General features: G+C 43.2%; 2 protein-coding genes across 3 annotated transcripts in view; one reads left to right on the plus strand and one right to left on the minus strand.

Annotated features, from left to right (window-relative positions):
* Nucleotides 1-5,603: 5,603 nt before the first annotated feature.
* On the minus strand, nt 5,604-7,838 carry TAF7 (TATA-box binding protein associated factor 7). Its single transcript, XM_002710263.6, has 2 exons — nt 7,607-7,838; nt 5,604-7,487 (listed from the first exon to the last, which is right to left on the minus strand). Exon 2 carries the CDS (start codon nt 7,124-7,126, stop codon nt 6,077-6,079), a length of 1,050 nt encoding a protein of 349 aa, XP_002710309.1. The 5' UTR covers nt 7,127-7,487; nt 7,607-7,838; the 3' UTR covers nt 5,604-6,076.
* Nucleotides 7,487-15,163, plus strand: part of LOC100353508 (protocadherin gamma-C4) — a 193,861-nt gene continuing 186,184 nt past the window's right edge. For both annotated transcript variants that reach the window (XM_089335983.1, XM_070076234.2), the window contains exons 1-2: nt 7,487-7,598; nt 11,447-14,701. The gene's annotated coding sequence lies outside the window, so the exon portion shown is untranslated. The remainder of the gene's footprint in view (nt 7,599-11,446; nt 14,702-15,163) is intronic.

Here is a 15,163-nt window from a genome sequence, read left to right on the forward strand (position 1 = left end):
CTAGGCCAGGCCGAAGCCAGGAGCCAAGAGCTTCTTCTGGTCTCCCATGATGGTTGCAGGGGCCCAAGAATTTGGGCCATCTTCCACTGCTTTCCCAGGTGCATTAGTGGGGAGCTGGCTCAGGAGTGGAGCAGCTGGGACTTAAACCAGTGTCCATATGGGATGCTGGTGCTGTAGTCGGCAGCTTAGCCTGCTGTACCACAGTGCCAGCCCCAAGACCACCACTCTTGATAAGCTGAAATAGCCAAATGACATACTCCCCAGCAACTAGATTCAGAGGCCAAACAGTTACTAGAGAAATTAAGGTTTGAACTGAGGCCTCAGTGACAAAAAGGGACCCTTGAAAATACCTGGAGACTGTTCCAAGAAAAGGGAACCGTAAGTAGCCATTGTTCTGCAGGAGGAAAGAGCTTGACATTGAAGTATAGAAAGGCTCGGGGTTGCTTGGTAGTGCACAGTCTCACTAGTCTATGTTTTCACTTAAAATTCTTCCTGGAGGGACCAGGCATTGTGGTGCAGCTAGTTAAGCTGTTGTTTGAGATGGCCACATCTCATGATGGAGTGCTGGTTTGAGTCCTGGCTTGAGTCCTGGCTACTCTGCTTTGGAGAGTTTCCTGCTAATGTGCTTAGGAAGGTAGTGGATGGCAGCCCATATACGTAGGCTACTGCCACCATTTAGGGACACCTGGATAGAGTTCCTGGCTCCTGGCTTTGGCCTGGCCCAACCCTGACTGTTGCAACCATTTGAGGAATGAACCAGCAGATGGAAGGTCTCTTTCTCTGTCACTCTTTCAAATAAATACATAGATCTTTCTAAAAATAGACTAATTAAAAATTGTTTACTGGAGGCCTCTTACAGAAGAATATTTATTGCAGCATTCTGTGTAATATCAAATGAAAAATGGAACAATTGGGGAATGTATAAAATTAAGAAAAAAAACTCTGAAAAAATACCTATAAATGTTGATAAAGGATTCAGATAATGTCTGAGTAATTTGCAGGATAGTGTTTATAACAAAATCCTGTTTCTTCTGCTTTATATGATCACACATGTATTTAATTTATTAAATGCCAGATAAAAGCATGGATTAACATGTATCAGAAGGATAAGGAGTTTACCCTAGAAAGTTGATGTGAGAGGGATAACTTTTACTTCTTGTAAAATCCCTACATTGTCTAAAGTTTTTCATGGAGTCTTTTATTTCTGTAATATTATAAAACATTCATTTTTATAAAGTTCTTCAAAATTTCTGTTCATGAACCCAGAAATACTGAAAAGTGTAGTCCAACCATGTAACAAACTCATTAGTCAAGGGAGCTGTGAGAAAATAAGTCATTTATGGTAACTTGGGACTTAGTGGGATCCCAGACCTACATCTCTTGCTTTTGAAATTCATGTGACAGATAATTACTTCTATTATGATGTCTTTTAATATTAATGAGAAGCTATACATAAATCAACCAAGTAAATATTAGAGCTGCTGTACTAAACTGTGTAATCTGTATACCACAGATATAGTTGAAGTAAATTGTTTCTGCTATAAGCTAATTTCTAGGCTTTCACTTAGAAAATTTCTTAAATTTGCAATCAGTCATGCATATTTAAAACCACTGTTTATACTTTCTACCATTTGTTCACTCTTTAATTAAAATAATTATTTAATTGCTATTGTGGTCTATATCTTAGCAAGCAGGCAATGTTTGTCTTTGATGTTCACTTACTATATCTCAGACATTGTTCTAAGGAAGTCCTTTATATGACAATAGCCAACAACCCCACGAGTTAGTTATCACCTCCATTTTAGAGTTGAGAATAGGCAAATAAATTATGTTACCTGTCCATGAGGGCGGTCATTGGTCTGGTGGTTAGGATGCTTGGGATGCTCACATTCCAAAACAGACTGCCTGGGTTCAGGCGTCAGCTCCACTCCCTATTCCAGCGTCCTGCTAACGTGCATTCAGGGAGGCAGTGGGTGACAGCTCAAGTAGCTGGGTCCCTGCCACCCATGTGGGAGACCCAGATTGAGTTCCCAGTTCCCAATTTAGGAAGTGAACCACTGGGAGAAACATCTCTCTATACCTCTCAAATGAGTAATAAAGTTAACCAGTGTCACACAATTAATAGGTCACTGAACTAGGATACAAACCTAGGTATAATATTTCCTGATCTTGAAATTTTTTTTAAAGATTTATTTATTTATTTGAAAGTCAGAGTTACACAGAGAGAGGAGAGGCAGAGAGAAAGGTCTTTCATCTAATGGTCACTGCCTAACTGGCTGCAACGGCCGGAGCTGTGCCGATCCAAAGCCAGGAGGCAGGAGCTTCCTCCGGGTCTCCCATGCAGTTACAGGGGCACAAGAACTTGGGTCATCTTCTACTGCTTTCTCAGGCCATAGAAGAGAGCTAGATCAGAAGTGGGACTCAAATCGGTGCCCATATGGGATGCTGACACTGCAGGCAGTGGCTTTACCTGCTATGCCACAGTGCCAGCCCTGAAATTTTAATCTTTATTCTTCAGTAAATTTACAGTGACTAACAAGCTTTTGGAAAAATGTCTCCCAGTGAAATTACAGCCTAGTGGGAGATAGGAGCAGCGGAATATTTACACGTTAGTAAATTAGCATGTTCCAGTAGACTGTACAGTGTGTGATAACCGACTCTGAATGCTTAGCTTGGTACTTTAAGTATCCCGTTTGTTTGGACAGTATTTGTAGAATGAATAAGAGCGTGAAGTACAGAGTACAAGGAAAACCATAATAGGGTTGCTTAATCAAGAAAGCCTTGCTAGGGTGACATTTAGGTTGAAACATAAATTAAGAAGGACTCTCAAAGGAAAACCTCCTAGGTAGAGGGAACAGCTTGTTAAAAATCTCTAGGCCCAGAAGAAAAATAAACTCAAAGAAATGTCCAACAGGCTTGGGATATATTAACCATTAGTGTTGGGAAATGATGAACTGCATCACTCATAATCTTATGTATCACATAATCTTGTGAATCACCTTTTTCAGAAATATAAACTTAATCCTGAGGTTTGTGAGTATCACTTAAGAATTCTAAGACATGATTAGATCACTGGTGGCAGTCAAAAAAATTACATTGTAAAGAACAAGGTTTACACATGGGGCCAGCATTGTGGCACAGCAGACTATGCCACCACCTGCAACAGTGGCATCTCACGTGGGCACCGGTTTGAGTCCTGGCTGCTCTATTTATGATCCTGCTCCCTGCTAATGTGCCTGGGAAAACAGCAGAAGCAGCAGAAGATGGTGCACTTGGGCCCCTGTACTCATGTTGGACAGGCTCCTGGCTTCTGCCTGGCCTGGGTCTGGTTGTTGTGACCATTTGGGGAGTGAACCAGTAAATGGAAGATCTGTCTCTTCCCTCTCTATAGCTCTTTCAAATAAAAAGATTTTTTTAAATGTTTATTTATACACACCAGTTAGGAAGCTACCATCACTTGCCAGGCAAGGTAACAGTGGCTTGCATTAGGACAGTGGGGTGCAGATGAAGTAGTAATTGAAGTTTTTTTGGAAGTAGAAATCGTAAGTGGTTAAGTGAAGGGAGAAATCAAAGAGTTATGGCTCAAGTTTTAGCTTCAGGAGTTGAAGATGTAGTACCATTTATTTTCACAGAAACTCAGAAGGAAAAGCAAGTTTCTTGAGAGAGGAAGTGTTCTATTTTGTCGAGTTTCCTGAAGGATGTTTCAAGTGTGCTTCCAGTACAGAGGTGAATAATAAACCTGCTCTCTTCTGAGCCTCAAATATAATTAATGGAGACCTCAGATTCAGCACAGAGCTAATAATTAAAAAAGTAATAATGGGGGCAGCAGGCTGTTTTGTTAGAGTATCTACCATACTTCTTTTCCATTGCTGAGGGAACTCAGCTATCTTTGATGCTGAGATCTTGATTAAATTATTTGAGAGGCTGACACTGTGGCATAGCTGGTTAGTGCCCATGCTGCTCCACTTCCAAACAGCTCACCGTTAATGTCCTCGGAAAAGCAGAAGATGGCCCAAGTGTTTGGGCCCCTGGCACCCACTTGGGAGATCTGGACACGTTTCTGGCTTCAGCCTGGCCCAGCCCTGGCTGTTGCAGCCAATTATGGAGTCAATCAGCAGATGGAGGATCTCTGTCTCTCCCCTTAGATCTGTAACTCTTTCAAATAAGTAAATAACTCTTAAAAAAAAAACTTGGCAAGTGTTCTACTGTAAAACCCAGCATGGGGGGAGCTGTTCAGGTATCACTGCAGTCATATGTACTAAAACAGGAGAATCTGTTACCAACACCCAAACACATTGAGGAAATTTGCTTTGTATTACCAAATGTCAAAAAATAATCCAAATTCCAGACACTGAGGGAAACCTTGCTTAACCCTACAAGTTCCACACTAAAACCTCCCAAGTTCTGAAAATGTTTTTGTAAATTAAAAATGATCTTGTAGGGGAAAAAGTTACCCTTGTGAAGTCTCAAAGTCTCAGCATTCATTTTACTTTGGTTCTAATTAGTTTTAACATGTTTCCTATCAAACAGAAATTTTAAATGGGCTTGAAATGTTTACTTCATGAGGCTAGTATTTTAAAACCAAACCATTTTTTAGGCAAGTAAAGCTGTCAAAAGTGAATTGCATATAACACTGCATTTCATAAATTTTATCACTGATTTTCAAGAACAGATCAAGTGTAAAGCATTAAATTATCTTTAAGGGCATGGGAAGTTTAAGAGAGTATGAAAACTGTTAAAAGAAATTTTGTAATGCCAGACTATGGTACTGACTTCCTTAAGGATTTCAGTGAAATGAAGTGGCTAAATCACTTATCAGGATATTAAATAACTGTGGAATTAAAATAAAAATAATTGGAAACATAATCTAATCCAAACCAGTGCTGTGGTTCATTGGACTTCACTTGATAGCCATTGTTTTTATTCCCAATATTTTCTGCAGGTAAAAACAGTGCTTTTAAAAAAGGGTAAAGCAGCCGGCGCCGTGGCTCAATAGGCTAATCCTCCACCTTGCGGCGCCGGCACACCGGGTTCTAGTCCCGGTTGGGGCGCCGGATTCTGTCCCGGTTGCCCCTCTTCCAGGCCAGCTCTCTGCTATGGCCAGGGAGTGCAGTGGAGGATGGCCCAGGTGCTTGGGCCCTGCACCCCATGGGAGACCAGGAAAAGCACCTGGCTCCTGGCTCCTGCCAGGATCAGCGCGGTGCGCCGGCTGCAGCGGCGGCCATTGGAGGGTGAACCAACGGCAAAGGAAGACCTTTCTCTCTCTCTCTCTCTCTCTCACTGTCCACTCTGCCTGTCAAAAAAAAAAAAAAAAAAAAAGGGTAAAGCAGGCCTTCATCTACAAATACTAGAGTAGTTTAGAATGGCTCTGTATCTCATGTTTTCCAGCCTCCTGATGGAGCAGGTGGATTAGAACCTTAATAGAATGCAAAGATGACATTTCCCAATTTCTGCTATGTTCCTTTTTTTTTTTTTTTTTAACCCACAACTGCTTCTTTACCTGCAAAGCAGGACCAAACTGACCAATCATTAAACTCTACCGAGAAACCACCTCAAAAGATTATCTGACTCCTATTACCAATGAAAAAATCAAGACACATAAGTTGAAAATTAGTCGCTTTTATTTATGTTAGAAACCTTATGAAATTATTTGCATCTCTACATGTGTGAAACTGCTTTGATTTAACTGAGAAAATAGTTAGGGAAACATATGCAAACCAACTTCATTGCCTCTACACTAGGTTCTTACCTATCTCAGAAGGCACCACATGGCAGCAATAGCAGCTTCCGGGAAATGGGGAAACAGCAGCAAAGTCCTGCAATGCAGCTGTGAATATTAGGGTTCAGCTGTTCATTCCACTAACCCTACAACTTCCTAACAATTACATTACTGCCTAGTCAATCCTAATTCTATAGAATGAACACCTAGCAAAGTGCTTCTTGAAAACAAGATAATTTAAAAAGAACTTCTAGCATTAGAAGGAACGGGAACTACTGCAAAATCTTAAAATCCAGAAAAAGTGATGAAGATTTTCTTAGTGTGGAACCATCAGGTTCAAAATGATCAAAATTCTTCTTACTTCTCTAGGAGTGACTCCAGCTCTTCCTGCAAAGAGCTGAGCTGCTCCTTTTCTCGGTCTTCCTTTTGTTTTAACTCATCCAGCACAGCCTGAAATCTGTTCTTGAGAGCCAGGTTTTCCACCTTCATGATGAGATCCTCCTGTCGCTTGGCCCTGTCCTGGGTCTCCTGGAGCTTGCCTTTCATGTTGTCAATCTGCTTCTGAATGCCCATAACCAGCTGGTTGGTCCCTTCGTTTTCTTGGTGCTGTTCATCTGACTCATTCAGCTTGTCCTGCAGCTGTCTCTCCAGGTCTTCCTCAGTGTCGATGATGTTTATATCTTCTTCGTCCTGGTGCTGGGTGTCATCTTCATCCTCGCTGCTGCTGCTGAGGTCATTGAATATCTCCCGAAGCTCATCGTGCTCCAGGGAGTCCTGGCCCTGCCTGTGGCCAGACATTCCTGGGGAAGAGATGTCAAGGCCTTGATTCTCCGTCTCTTTTGTTTCATCTTCAGCAATTATCTCCCAGCGAGTACTGACAGCTTCCGCATCTGTACTCAGCAACCGCTTCACTTCTTTCTCCACGTCTGGAGACTCAATATACTTTTTCTTTGCTGTCTTCCGGAATCTTCTCTTTCTGACATTCTTTAGAGGCAGAGTAATTCCATGGTTCCAGACGAACTTTTTCTCTTTGTCCTTATCCTTTTTCTTGCTTGCTTTGGGGTCAGCAGCAGCAACTGGCTCCTCCACAGGGGGATAAAGATCACCATCAACTGTGGACACGAGCATCTGACAGATATCAGCAGTCTTGTAAAAGGTTTTTTTATCGATGGTTTTCAAGCTTTCCATAACACACGGCAGATCCACCAGTTTTGAGGCCAGAGGGACCCGGTCCACTCTGACAATTCCATGACGCCCATCGGGGTGTAACTCGATGGTCAGTCTGTCTTTCAGGTTGACATGCCCCGACTGCACTGCCCTCCTCACAGTAGCAGCATATTCTGGAGGCAGGCGCAAGATAAACTGGCTCTCCAGCTCATGAGGGGCATCATCTTTGCTCTTACTCATCTTCACTTCTTTCTGACTCCCTTCTCCTAATAAACACTTGCTGCACTGAAAAGTTTCAGCTACTGCAACAATTTAAAAGACCAGTTCCTTATGAATTAAAATCTAACAACAGAAGGTTCTATGCAGAACAGTAGCTAAGCATCTGTTTTGTCTTAATTTTTAATCAAGCCACAAATCTTTTCTCTAAATATGCTGCACTCCACACCCGCTGTTTGTTACCGACACACTGGCTTATTCAGAGAATTAAGTCCATTTAAAGCCTGGAGCTGCAATGCCGAGTTCCAGCCTCTAGGTGCCGCCTCCAGACAATGCAGACAGAGCAAGCGGGCGAGCGAGCGAGCAGGAAAGCAAATGGCGGCTCCTGCAGAATGAAGACGGCACAAAATTAGGACAAGCAGTCAACACCGACCCAAACCCTCCCGAAACAAGCATAACTGAAAAAGCGGGACGCAGCGAGCTGCCTTTGCCTCGGGTACTTACAATCCAGTGACGGTTATAAATTCAGCTTCGCGCCGGGCGCAGGCGGCGGGGGGAGGAAGCCACTCGCTGCAAAGCGGCGGGGAGCCTCTTCTCTCGCCGACTCCTTTGTTCTTCCTGCTGCTCAGCTGAGTGATCCGCTACTGATTACCAATGCTTCGGTCCCGGCGGGAAGCGCGAAATTTCGCCGAGACGCGCTGCGCAGAGCCACACACCGGAGGCTCCGCAGGCGTCTGCCTGCAGCCGCTTGCAGAGCTGGCTTTAAAGCCGCGCTGCGTCACGGCGCGGGGCGGGAAGCGGCCGTGAGTGACAGCACGGCCGGGCGGAAAGACGGCCCGCCCCGAGCGCGCGCAGACGCAGTCGCGGCGCTGCGATTCCGGCCGGGACTCGTTCTCTGGATCCAGGGGAATTGTTTTAGGGCGTGAAAATGAAGTTTCCTGCCGACCTAGTTTGAAAATAAGAGATAACGATTGCAGGAAGGTCACAGAGCCTCCCCCTGCTGAGACAGCATTTGTACCGGACCGGCAAGCGCCGAGATAGCGTCTAGACTTCGGGGGTCAGGGCATGTTTGCAGAAAGCGTTTTGCTTCGGGAAACGTCTCGCGTGTTCCCCAGGAGTTACCCATTCTGGTGTCGGTGCAGGAATTTGTAACTAACCACAAAGTGGATTTAAAAGTTCCCAAATCAATGGCGTAAGGAGAGCATGCTGTCCACTGTGTGGTTCTGTGTGTATTTTAATTATGAAAGTGCCCGGAGGGGGACCGTGCTTCTGGGTTTATTTCTGCTTGGGAGCTCTCCAGGGGGCCAGGGGTGATTTCTCATTGGCGTAGTTGGCATAGATAGAAATGTAAGCAGGTTTCTCTGTAGCTCGGCCTCTCAAATAAATCTTTAAACAGAATAGACAGGTCCTTAGGACCTGTGGACAGATGCTGTGGCTAAAGTAGAATGTGTAAATGAGGAATTTTTACTGCCTGGAACGTACCAGTAATTTTTAAATTACTTTGGAATTTTTTTCCACTCCATCTACTGTTTTGCTGTATTCTGCTTATCTCGTATGTGGATTCTCAGGGATTCTTCACCGCATATTCGTGGTTCTTTGGCACAGCTGTAACAGCTTCCACTTATTTTTGTTCTTTTCCATTTATTTTTTAGTAGGATCCGTTTGGTAGAGCATCAAGGTCATTTAACCTACGCCCTCTAAAATATTAACAACAAATTAAATTTAAGAGAACTCCCAGAAAGTGATTAACATTTCTAGAATTTGCATTATTTCTTTGTGTACTTGTTGATTGTCCTCCTTACACCAGATTATATCCCAGGGCCTAGTACCAGAATATTGGAGACACACAAAAATAATTCGATAATTGAATGAAACAGTTGACTCATCTAGAAATAACATAGTCTTAAAAATATAGTAATTTGCTGGAGAAAATAAATTCTATGTCACTTAAAGCGAGTTTGAGTCACTTTATAGTACATTCATTCCCTTTCTAGTCAAGGATGGCAGCAGTTGTTACAGTGTTTTTACCAATAGAGGGTGTGAGTGTGGTGCAAACGAACTGTGAAACCGTGAGGAAATGAAAGTGAGCTGGCACAGGTTTGCTTTTTTGGTTCATTTTAAAGAGAAAGTATGTCCTTCCGTGTAACCACATTATTTCTGTCCCATAATATGCTGAAGAATGTTGGCTGATTCATCAGTAATTTCCAGGATAATCTATTTCCTGTTTTTTGAAGATGATATTTTTAGTCGGCCTTTGATTTTACCTGCTTTTACTTATTTTATAAATTTAAGCATTTATTCTCTGCATAGTGCTCTATTTAGCCATATAAGACCATGCTCATATATGAAAATAATCCAAATATTACTTTGTATTTTAATTCTCCATGTGTTTCATGATGCTCAAATATACTTGTATAGAAGGTAATTTGACATGAATTGTATGCAATTCTGATTTGCCAGAAGACTGTTTTAATTAGCAGACCTCTAAATGGAAGATTATCAGAGATAACTGAAAGGATTGATACCAGTTTTCCCAAAGTACTACCTACTACAATCTTGAAACATATTGTTTGCTTTTGAATTTAACACATTTTCCAGTTATTGGTTTTTCACTTGGGGATATGGGTTATACTGATTCTACAACTGAAATCTTTGCTATATCACCAGTTGTGATTGTTTTCAAATTCATTAGACATACAGAAAAACTCTAAATTAGTGAAAGAGTTTTACCCCTGTGGATGTTCTGTAGAGTATCTGTAATAGGAGTGAACCAAAGATTTGGGGACAGCAAAAAATTTTCCAGTGTGGTAGCATTACTTGTGGTTAAGGAGTATTGCAGTCACTGCTGCTAATGCTGTATGTTTGAAAAATCCCTTTAATAAGCTATGAAATTACTTAAAAAGACTGCTTATATTATGGAGGATAAAATAAATATGGGTGATGTGAGAAGTTCTAATTAAATTTTAGAGGAAGAAAATTATGGAGCTGAGGAAAGAGGAAGCACTCTTAAAAAGTAAGCTTATGCACTGCTATGTCATCATATATTTGTAAAGTAAAAAGCAAGTTAACTAAAAATGTGTCACAGGTCCTGTACTAAAAAATGCTTTCTATTGGAAAAAAAATCAAAACCTAACTTACACTGGTTTGAAGAATATTATCTCAAAAACCAGGTAGTCTAGAGCAGCTGTGTCCAGTGGGAATACAATGTGAGTCACAGGTATGATTTTAAAATCTCTAGTAGCCACATTAGAATATCAGAAAGAAGCAAGTGGAATTAATTTCAGTAATTTTATTTAATCCAATTTCCCTAAAATATAATTGTATCATGGAATCAGCTTAAAAACTCTTACCAATACGTTTTACATTCTCTTTAAAAATTTTACTTATTGGAGGGTCAGAGAAACAATGTGCTGTGCTACCCATCCGCTGGTTCATTCCCCAAATGCCCACAAAGGCCAGGATTCTTGCAGCTGGGAGCTGGGAAGTGAATCCAGGTCTTCACAGGGGTGGCAGGACCTCAACCACAGCCTCCGAGGGTCTGAATTAGAGGAAGCTGAAGTCAGAAGCCAGAGCCAGGAGTCAACGCCAGCACTCTGATGTGGGAAGTGGGCATCTTAACAGATGTCTCGAGTGCTAGGTTAAATACTTGCCCCTACATTCATCTTTTTTGTTGTGTCTTCAAAATCTAATGCTGTTTTGCACTTAACAGTACATTTCAATTTGATCTGGTGGCCACATGCGGCTGGTGATTACTACACCAGAGAGTGTGAATCTGGAAGTGTAATTGTCTCCAGATATGATACAGTCATGGCCTAGAACAAATTATTTCTCTCTTCCCAGTTTTGAAGAACAAACATTTATCCTTTTTCATTATTCTTTAAGGTGTGCCCTCTCTCCTTATGAACTTCCAAAGGCTATACAGTCACAAGATACTTGCCTACACTAACTAGAGAACTTCCTTCCTTGTCCACATCAGGTTAAAAAAGTGGCTCTCCCCAACTAAAGTCTGTCTTTCCATATGATTGAACTGACTTAGGCTATGTACCTGTCCCTTGCTCAGTAATACCTTGAAAATGACATAAGCCTGTGTTTTCAAAGTGGGTGAGAGAGAGTGACATTTGGCAACGTCCAGACATTCTGAGCTGTCATATGTCATATGTCATGTCTGTCATAATTGTAGGGGTAGGATATACTAGCATCTGTTGGGTAGAGACCGGAGTTACGTTACTGCTAAACATCCTGCAAGGCACTGAACAGCCCCCAATGACAAAGATTCAAAATAATACCAAGGTTGAGAAACCTACCTGAAACTTAACTTTTTTTTTTTTTTTTTTTTTTTGGCAGAGTGGACAGTGAGAGAGAGAGACAGAGAGAAAGGTCTTCCTTTTCCATTGGTTCACCCTCCAATGGCCACCACTGCTGGCGCGCTGCGGCCGGCACACCACGCTGATCTGAAGGCAGGAGCCAGGTGCTTCCTCCGGGTCTCCCATGCAGCTGCAGGGCCCAAGAACTTGAGCCATCCTCCACTGCACTCCTGGACCACAGCAGAGAACTGGACTGGAAGAGGAGCAACCGGGACTAGAACTGGTGCCCATATGGGATGCCAGCACCGCAGGCGGAGAATTAGCCTATTGAGCCTCAGCGCCAGCCCGAAACTTAACTTTTTGAGCCTATAATTCCTAAGTACTACCCACACTTAAGCTACAAAGAAGCATTAGAAGAGAGGAAAACAGGTGGGCAACCATTAACATCCATGAAAGAACAGATTGGTTTTGGAATTACAGAAGTATATATGTATTGAAAAGTGTGGAGAGACATCATATTTAAATTAAATCAGTAAGCATACAATGTAATTACTGATGATTTTTTAGATTTTTACCAGTATTTTCTCTTTACAAAGATATTTATTTTGTACGTTATTGGATTTAGTGAGAATTCCTTTGTACAATTAAAAATTCTTTTTACAATGGATAACTCCTTACCCCACTTTTTTTTTAATAAAAAATTTCGATAGTGTATCTTCTTGAAAAGGAAATTTCGAGAAGAATTCTGTAAGAATTCTTAAATTTGGATCAACTTGAATAAATTAAAACATTTGATTCAAGTTTTGTGGAAAGACCTTTTATTAAAACGTCAAGAAGAAACCATGATTTTCACCCTTCTTGCTAAAGCAGCTGGTATTCATTCTACAGTCCCGGGAAGTAAAGCGCAATCGGACTTCCGAAGTAACATGCGGTCGATACCACAGTGGGCCTCTGGGTGCCGCTGTCGGCCAATCCGTTGCCAGAGCGAAAGCGAAGCGATCCTTGGGCAACTGTGACGCAGCGGACCCCGCATACCGGGAGACTCGGTACGTCCTCTCTCGCAATCTCATCTTGGGCAGAAATTAATGGCTCCAGGCGAGGCGCTGCACCTTCCTCCAGCTGGCTCTCGTCGTCCGGAAGCGTGGCGAGGCGCCCTGGGTTCCGAGAGGCCGCGGGAAGAGAGGCCCTGCACCTCGGGGGAGCGGAGCGGAGCAGTCGCTGTTCCCTCCTTGCTGCCGTTGTGCTGCCTGCAGAACTACGTGGCAGAAGCGCTTCCAGATTCCGGAAGAGAACGCTGGGGATCTAAAGGCGGAGAATCTCGCAGAAAGCCGGAAACAGCGGGTGAGTGTGAGAAGCCTCCCACCCGAACTTGAAAATGACAGGATTAATGTAGCAGGTTTGCCAAGGGAAGTCCCTAGGCCGTTTGAATTTGAAACCACTGGAAATCATACGAGAAGTTTTTCGTATACATGTAATCATCCTGGATATATTTAGTAGCGTGGTGACATTTGGCACGTTTTGTTTCAGAAATTCTGGGAAACGTCTTAATAGGGGCAGCATTTACTCTTAAATCCGTAGTAGATTTAGACGCTGGCAATAACTACAAATTTATCAGGTTAGTTTATATAACTCTCTCCCCTCCCGAATGTAAGGAGAGTACTAGAGCAGTAAATACTCCTGAGTAGCTGTTGAAACCCTGCACCAGAGGAGCAGAGCGGCCGCAGCTTGGTGGTGGGAAGGGAGCCGATCAGCTCAGTACAAGACACAGCCATGGATGCCAGTGCCGGTCCTTGGATAGCCCGCCTCATGTGTATAGCAGTCAGCCTCCCTTCCTGCAGCTCCTCTGCATTCTTCATGCGGTCCTTATTGGCTCCCATGACCTCCTTAAGGTAGAGCAGAGTTCTCTGCACTTTGCACAAGTCTCACAGGCATACAGAATCTATCTGCTGTCCAGTGACTATAGCAGTCCTTGATTTTACCATGGAAGAGAAGAGGGGAAGCTGTTTTAGGACCCATTTCAGAGTCCTGGTGGAAGTGGAGATTGAGAACTGTAGTACAGGTGACTTGCAGCCAGGTGTCTAGTCCAAACAGAAGTAAGCATTGTGGTTGCCCCCACAAAACCACAGAACTGGAAGCCCTGCTCTGCAAAAGTAGGTGAAAATAATTGCGGACAGGAAGAATCTCACTGGCAAAGATTTCACCTCCAAGAATTGCTAAATAATTCTCTTGTCAGCTACTGAGAGCTGGAAAGCTAAACGGGGAGCAGACCCTGAAATATGTCACCATCAGAGACACCCGCAAGGACAGGCTGTCCCTCTGCTCCAGCACAGGCACCACTGCGATATCAGCCGAATCAACAAAACCGCTCCTGTTTTCCATCAGACCGCCTGTTTGATCCGACGATCAGGACACCCACCCACGCCTCTATTGCACTTCAATGCTTTCAGCCCTGAAAGCCTCTGATTACTCCCTGACCAGTGACCTGGCACCTCAGGCGCTGCCATCTGTGTGTGGGTCAGCACAGAGTGCCCTGTGTTTGGGGAGACTGCCTTTGCGCCAACTGTGCCGCTGACCAGAACTTGATGGGCTCAGTGTCACCCTGAGCCTGCCTGGCTTGGGCACAACCACCACAAGAATGCGAGAAAGACCGCGTGTTGGGAGCTGCAACCTGGCGAAGACTTACTTACTTGACATTGCACCACACACAGTGCAACCCAGCTACCTGGTCATGCACGTGGATGCCAACTGGGGCGTGACTGCCAGCTGCCATTTCATGTGTTTCAAGGCAGCTAACCTGGCTCTTCAGCCTAGAGATGCACATGAGCTACATGTACACAGGGCTGCTACAGGTGATAAAACATGCAGCCCTCCAGGGTTTGCTGGTTGCTGTGTGAGATGGCAAGTCCGCATGCTTCACCTGGTCTTTGCCAACAGTTATCAGGGTTGCTGCCAGATCTTCCTGACAACCCTGGCACATTCCAAAAGGCAAGCCAAGCTCTGCGGTTTTACGAGATGATCACCTTGGCCTTGAACTCTGTGTTCATCTTCCTCGAAATGACTCTGGCCGTCACGTTGTACCTGCTGCACACTCCTCTAGCTTCATTGCTGGGAGCTGCTTTCAGCATGGTCTCTGGTCCAAGCCTGGATGTGGAGTGGTTCCCAACTTAAAGAAGGAGGATCTGAACTGTTCCTACAGTTAGCCTGGCTTCAGATGCTAACAGTGTTTCAACTGGATATTCTCTGGGAAGCCAGCAATGAAGCATTAAATGTTAACATTGGATTCAAATGTATTCGTGTGAGTTTTAACATTTTTAATTTTTATACATATCATCCTGTTATAAATCCTCTGGCTTTTTTGTCAGGGGAGTTTTCTTGGGTGGTTTTTGTGTATATTTTTATCTCTCTCTTTAGGTCACAGTTCCTTTGGGGAAAAGCTGTGCCTAGTAATAGATTTTTGGAAAGGTTATGCTTCCTATTAAATAGTCCCTTCCTGACAATAGTGAAGGAAGTTAATTGCATCTTTAAATTCTACCCTTGAATTGCATATACTTGTATTTGTCCTTGAGAAGCTGAAAAACTATAGATTTAGTTATACAAAAACAATTTTCTGTCCAAGAACTATTCTTGTGGGCTTTGATTCTTTCCTCATTTTCTGAACCTTTCTCAGTCATGATCTTCATAGGTTGGTTGACTGCCACAATCTGGCTTAAATTGTTTCTGAAAATGTCAGACTCTGGAATGCAGATAGCACAGTTCT

Source organism: Oryctolagus cuniculus, chromosome 6 (genome assembly GCF_051225735.1).
Source record: "Oryctolagus cuniculus isolate XC-2025 breed Fujian yellow rabbit chromosome 6, ASM5122573v1, whole genome shotgun sequence".
NCBI classification, from domain to species: domain Eukaryota; kingdom Metazoa; phylum Chordata; class Mammalia; order Lagomorpha; family Leporidae; genus Oryctolagus; species Oryctolagus cuniculus.

Excerpts from the sequence above, each read along its gene's own strand:
- TAF7 (XM_002710263.6), bottom strand. The coding sequence starts at position 7,126 with ATGAGTAAGAGCAAAGATGATGCCCCTCATGAGCTGGAGAGCCAGTTT.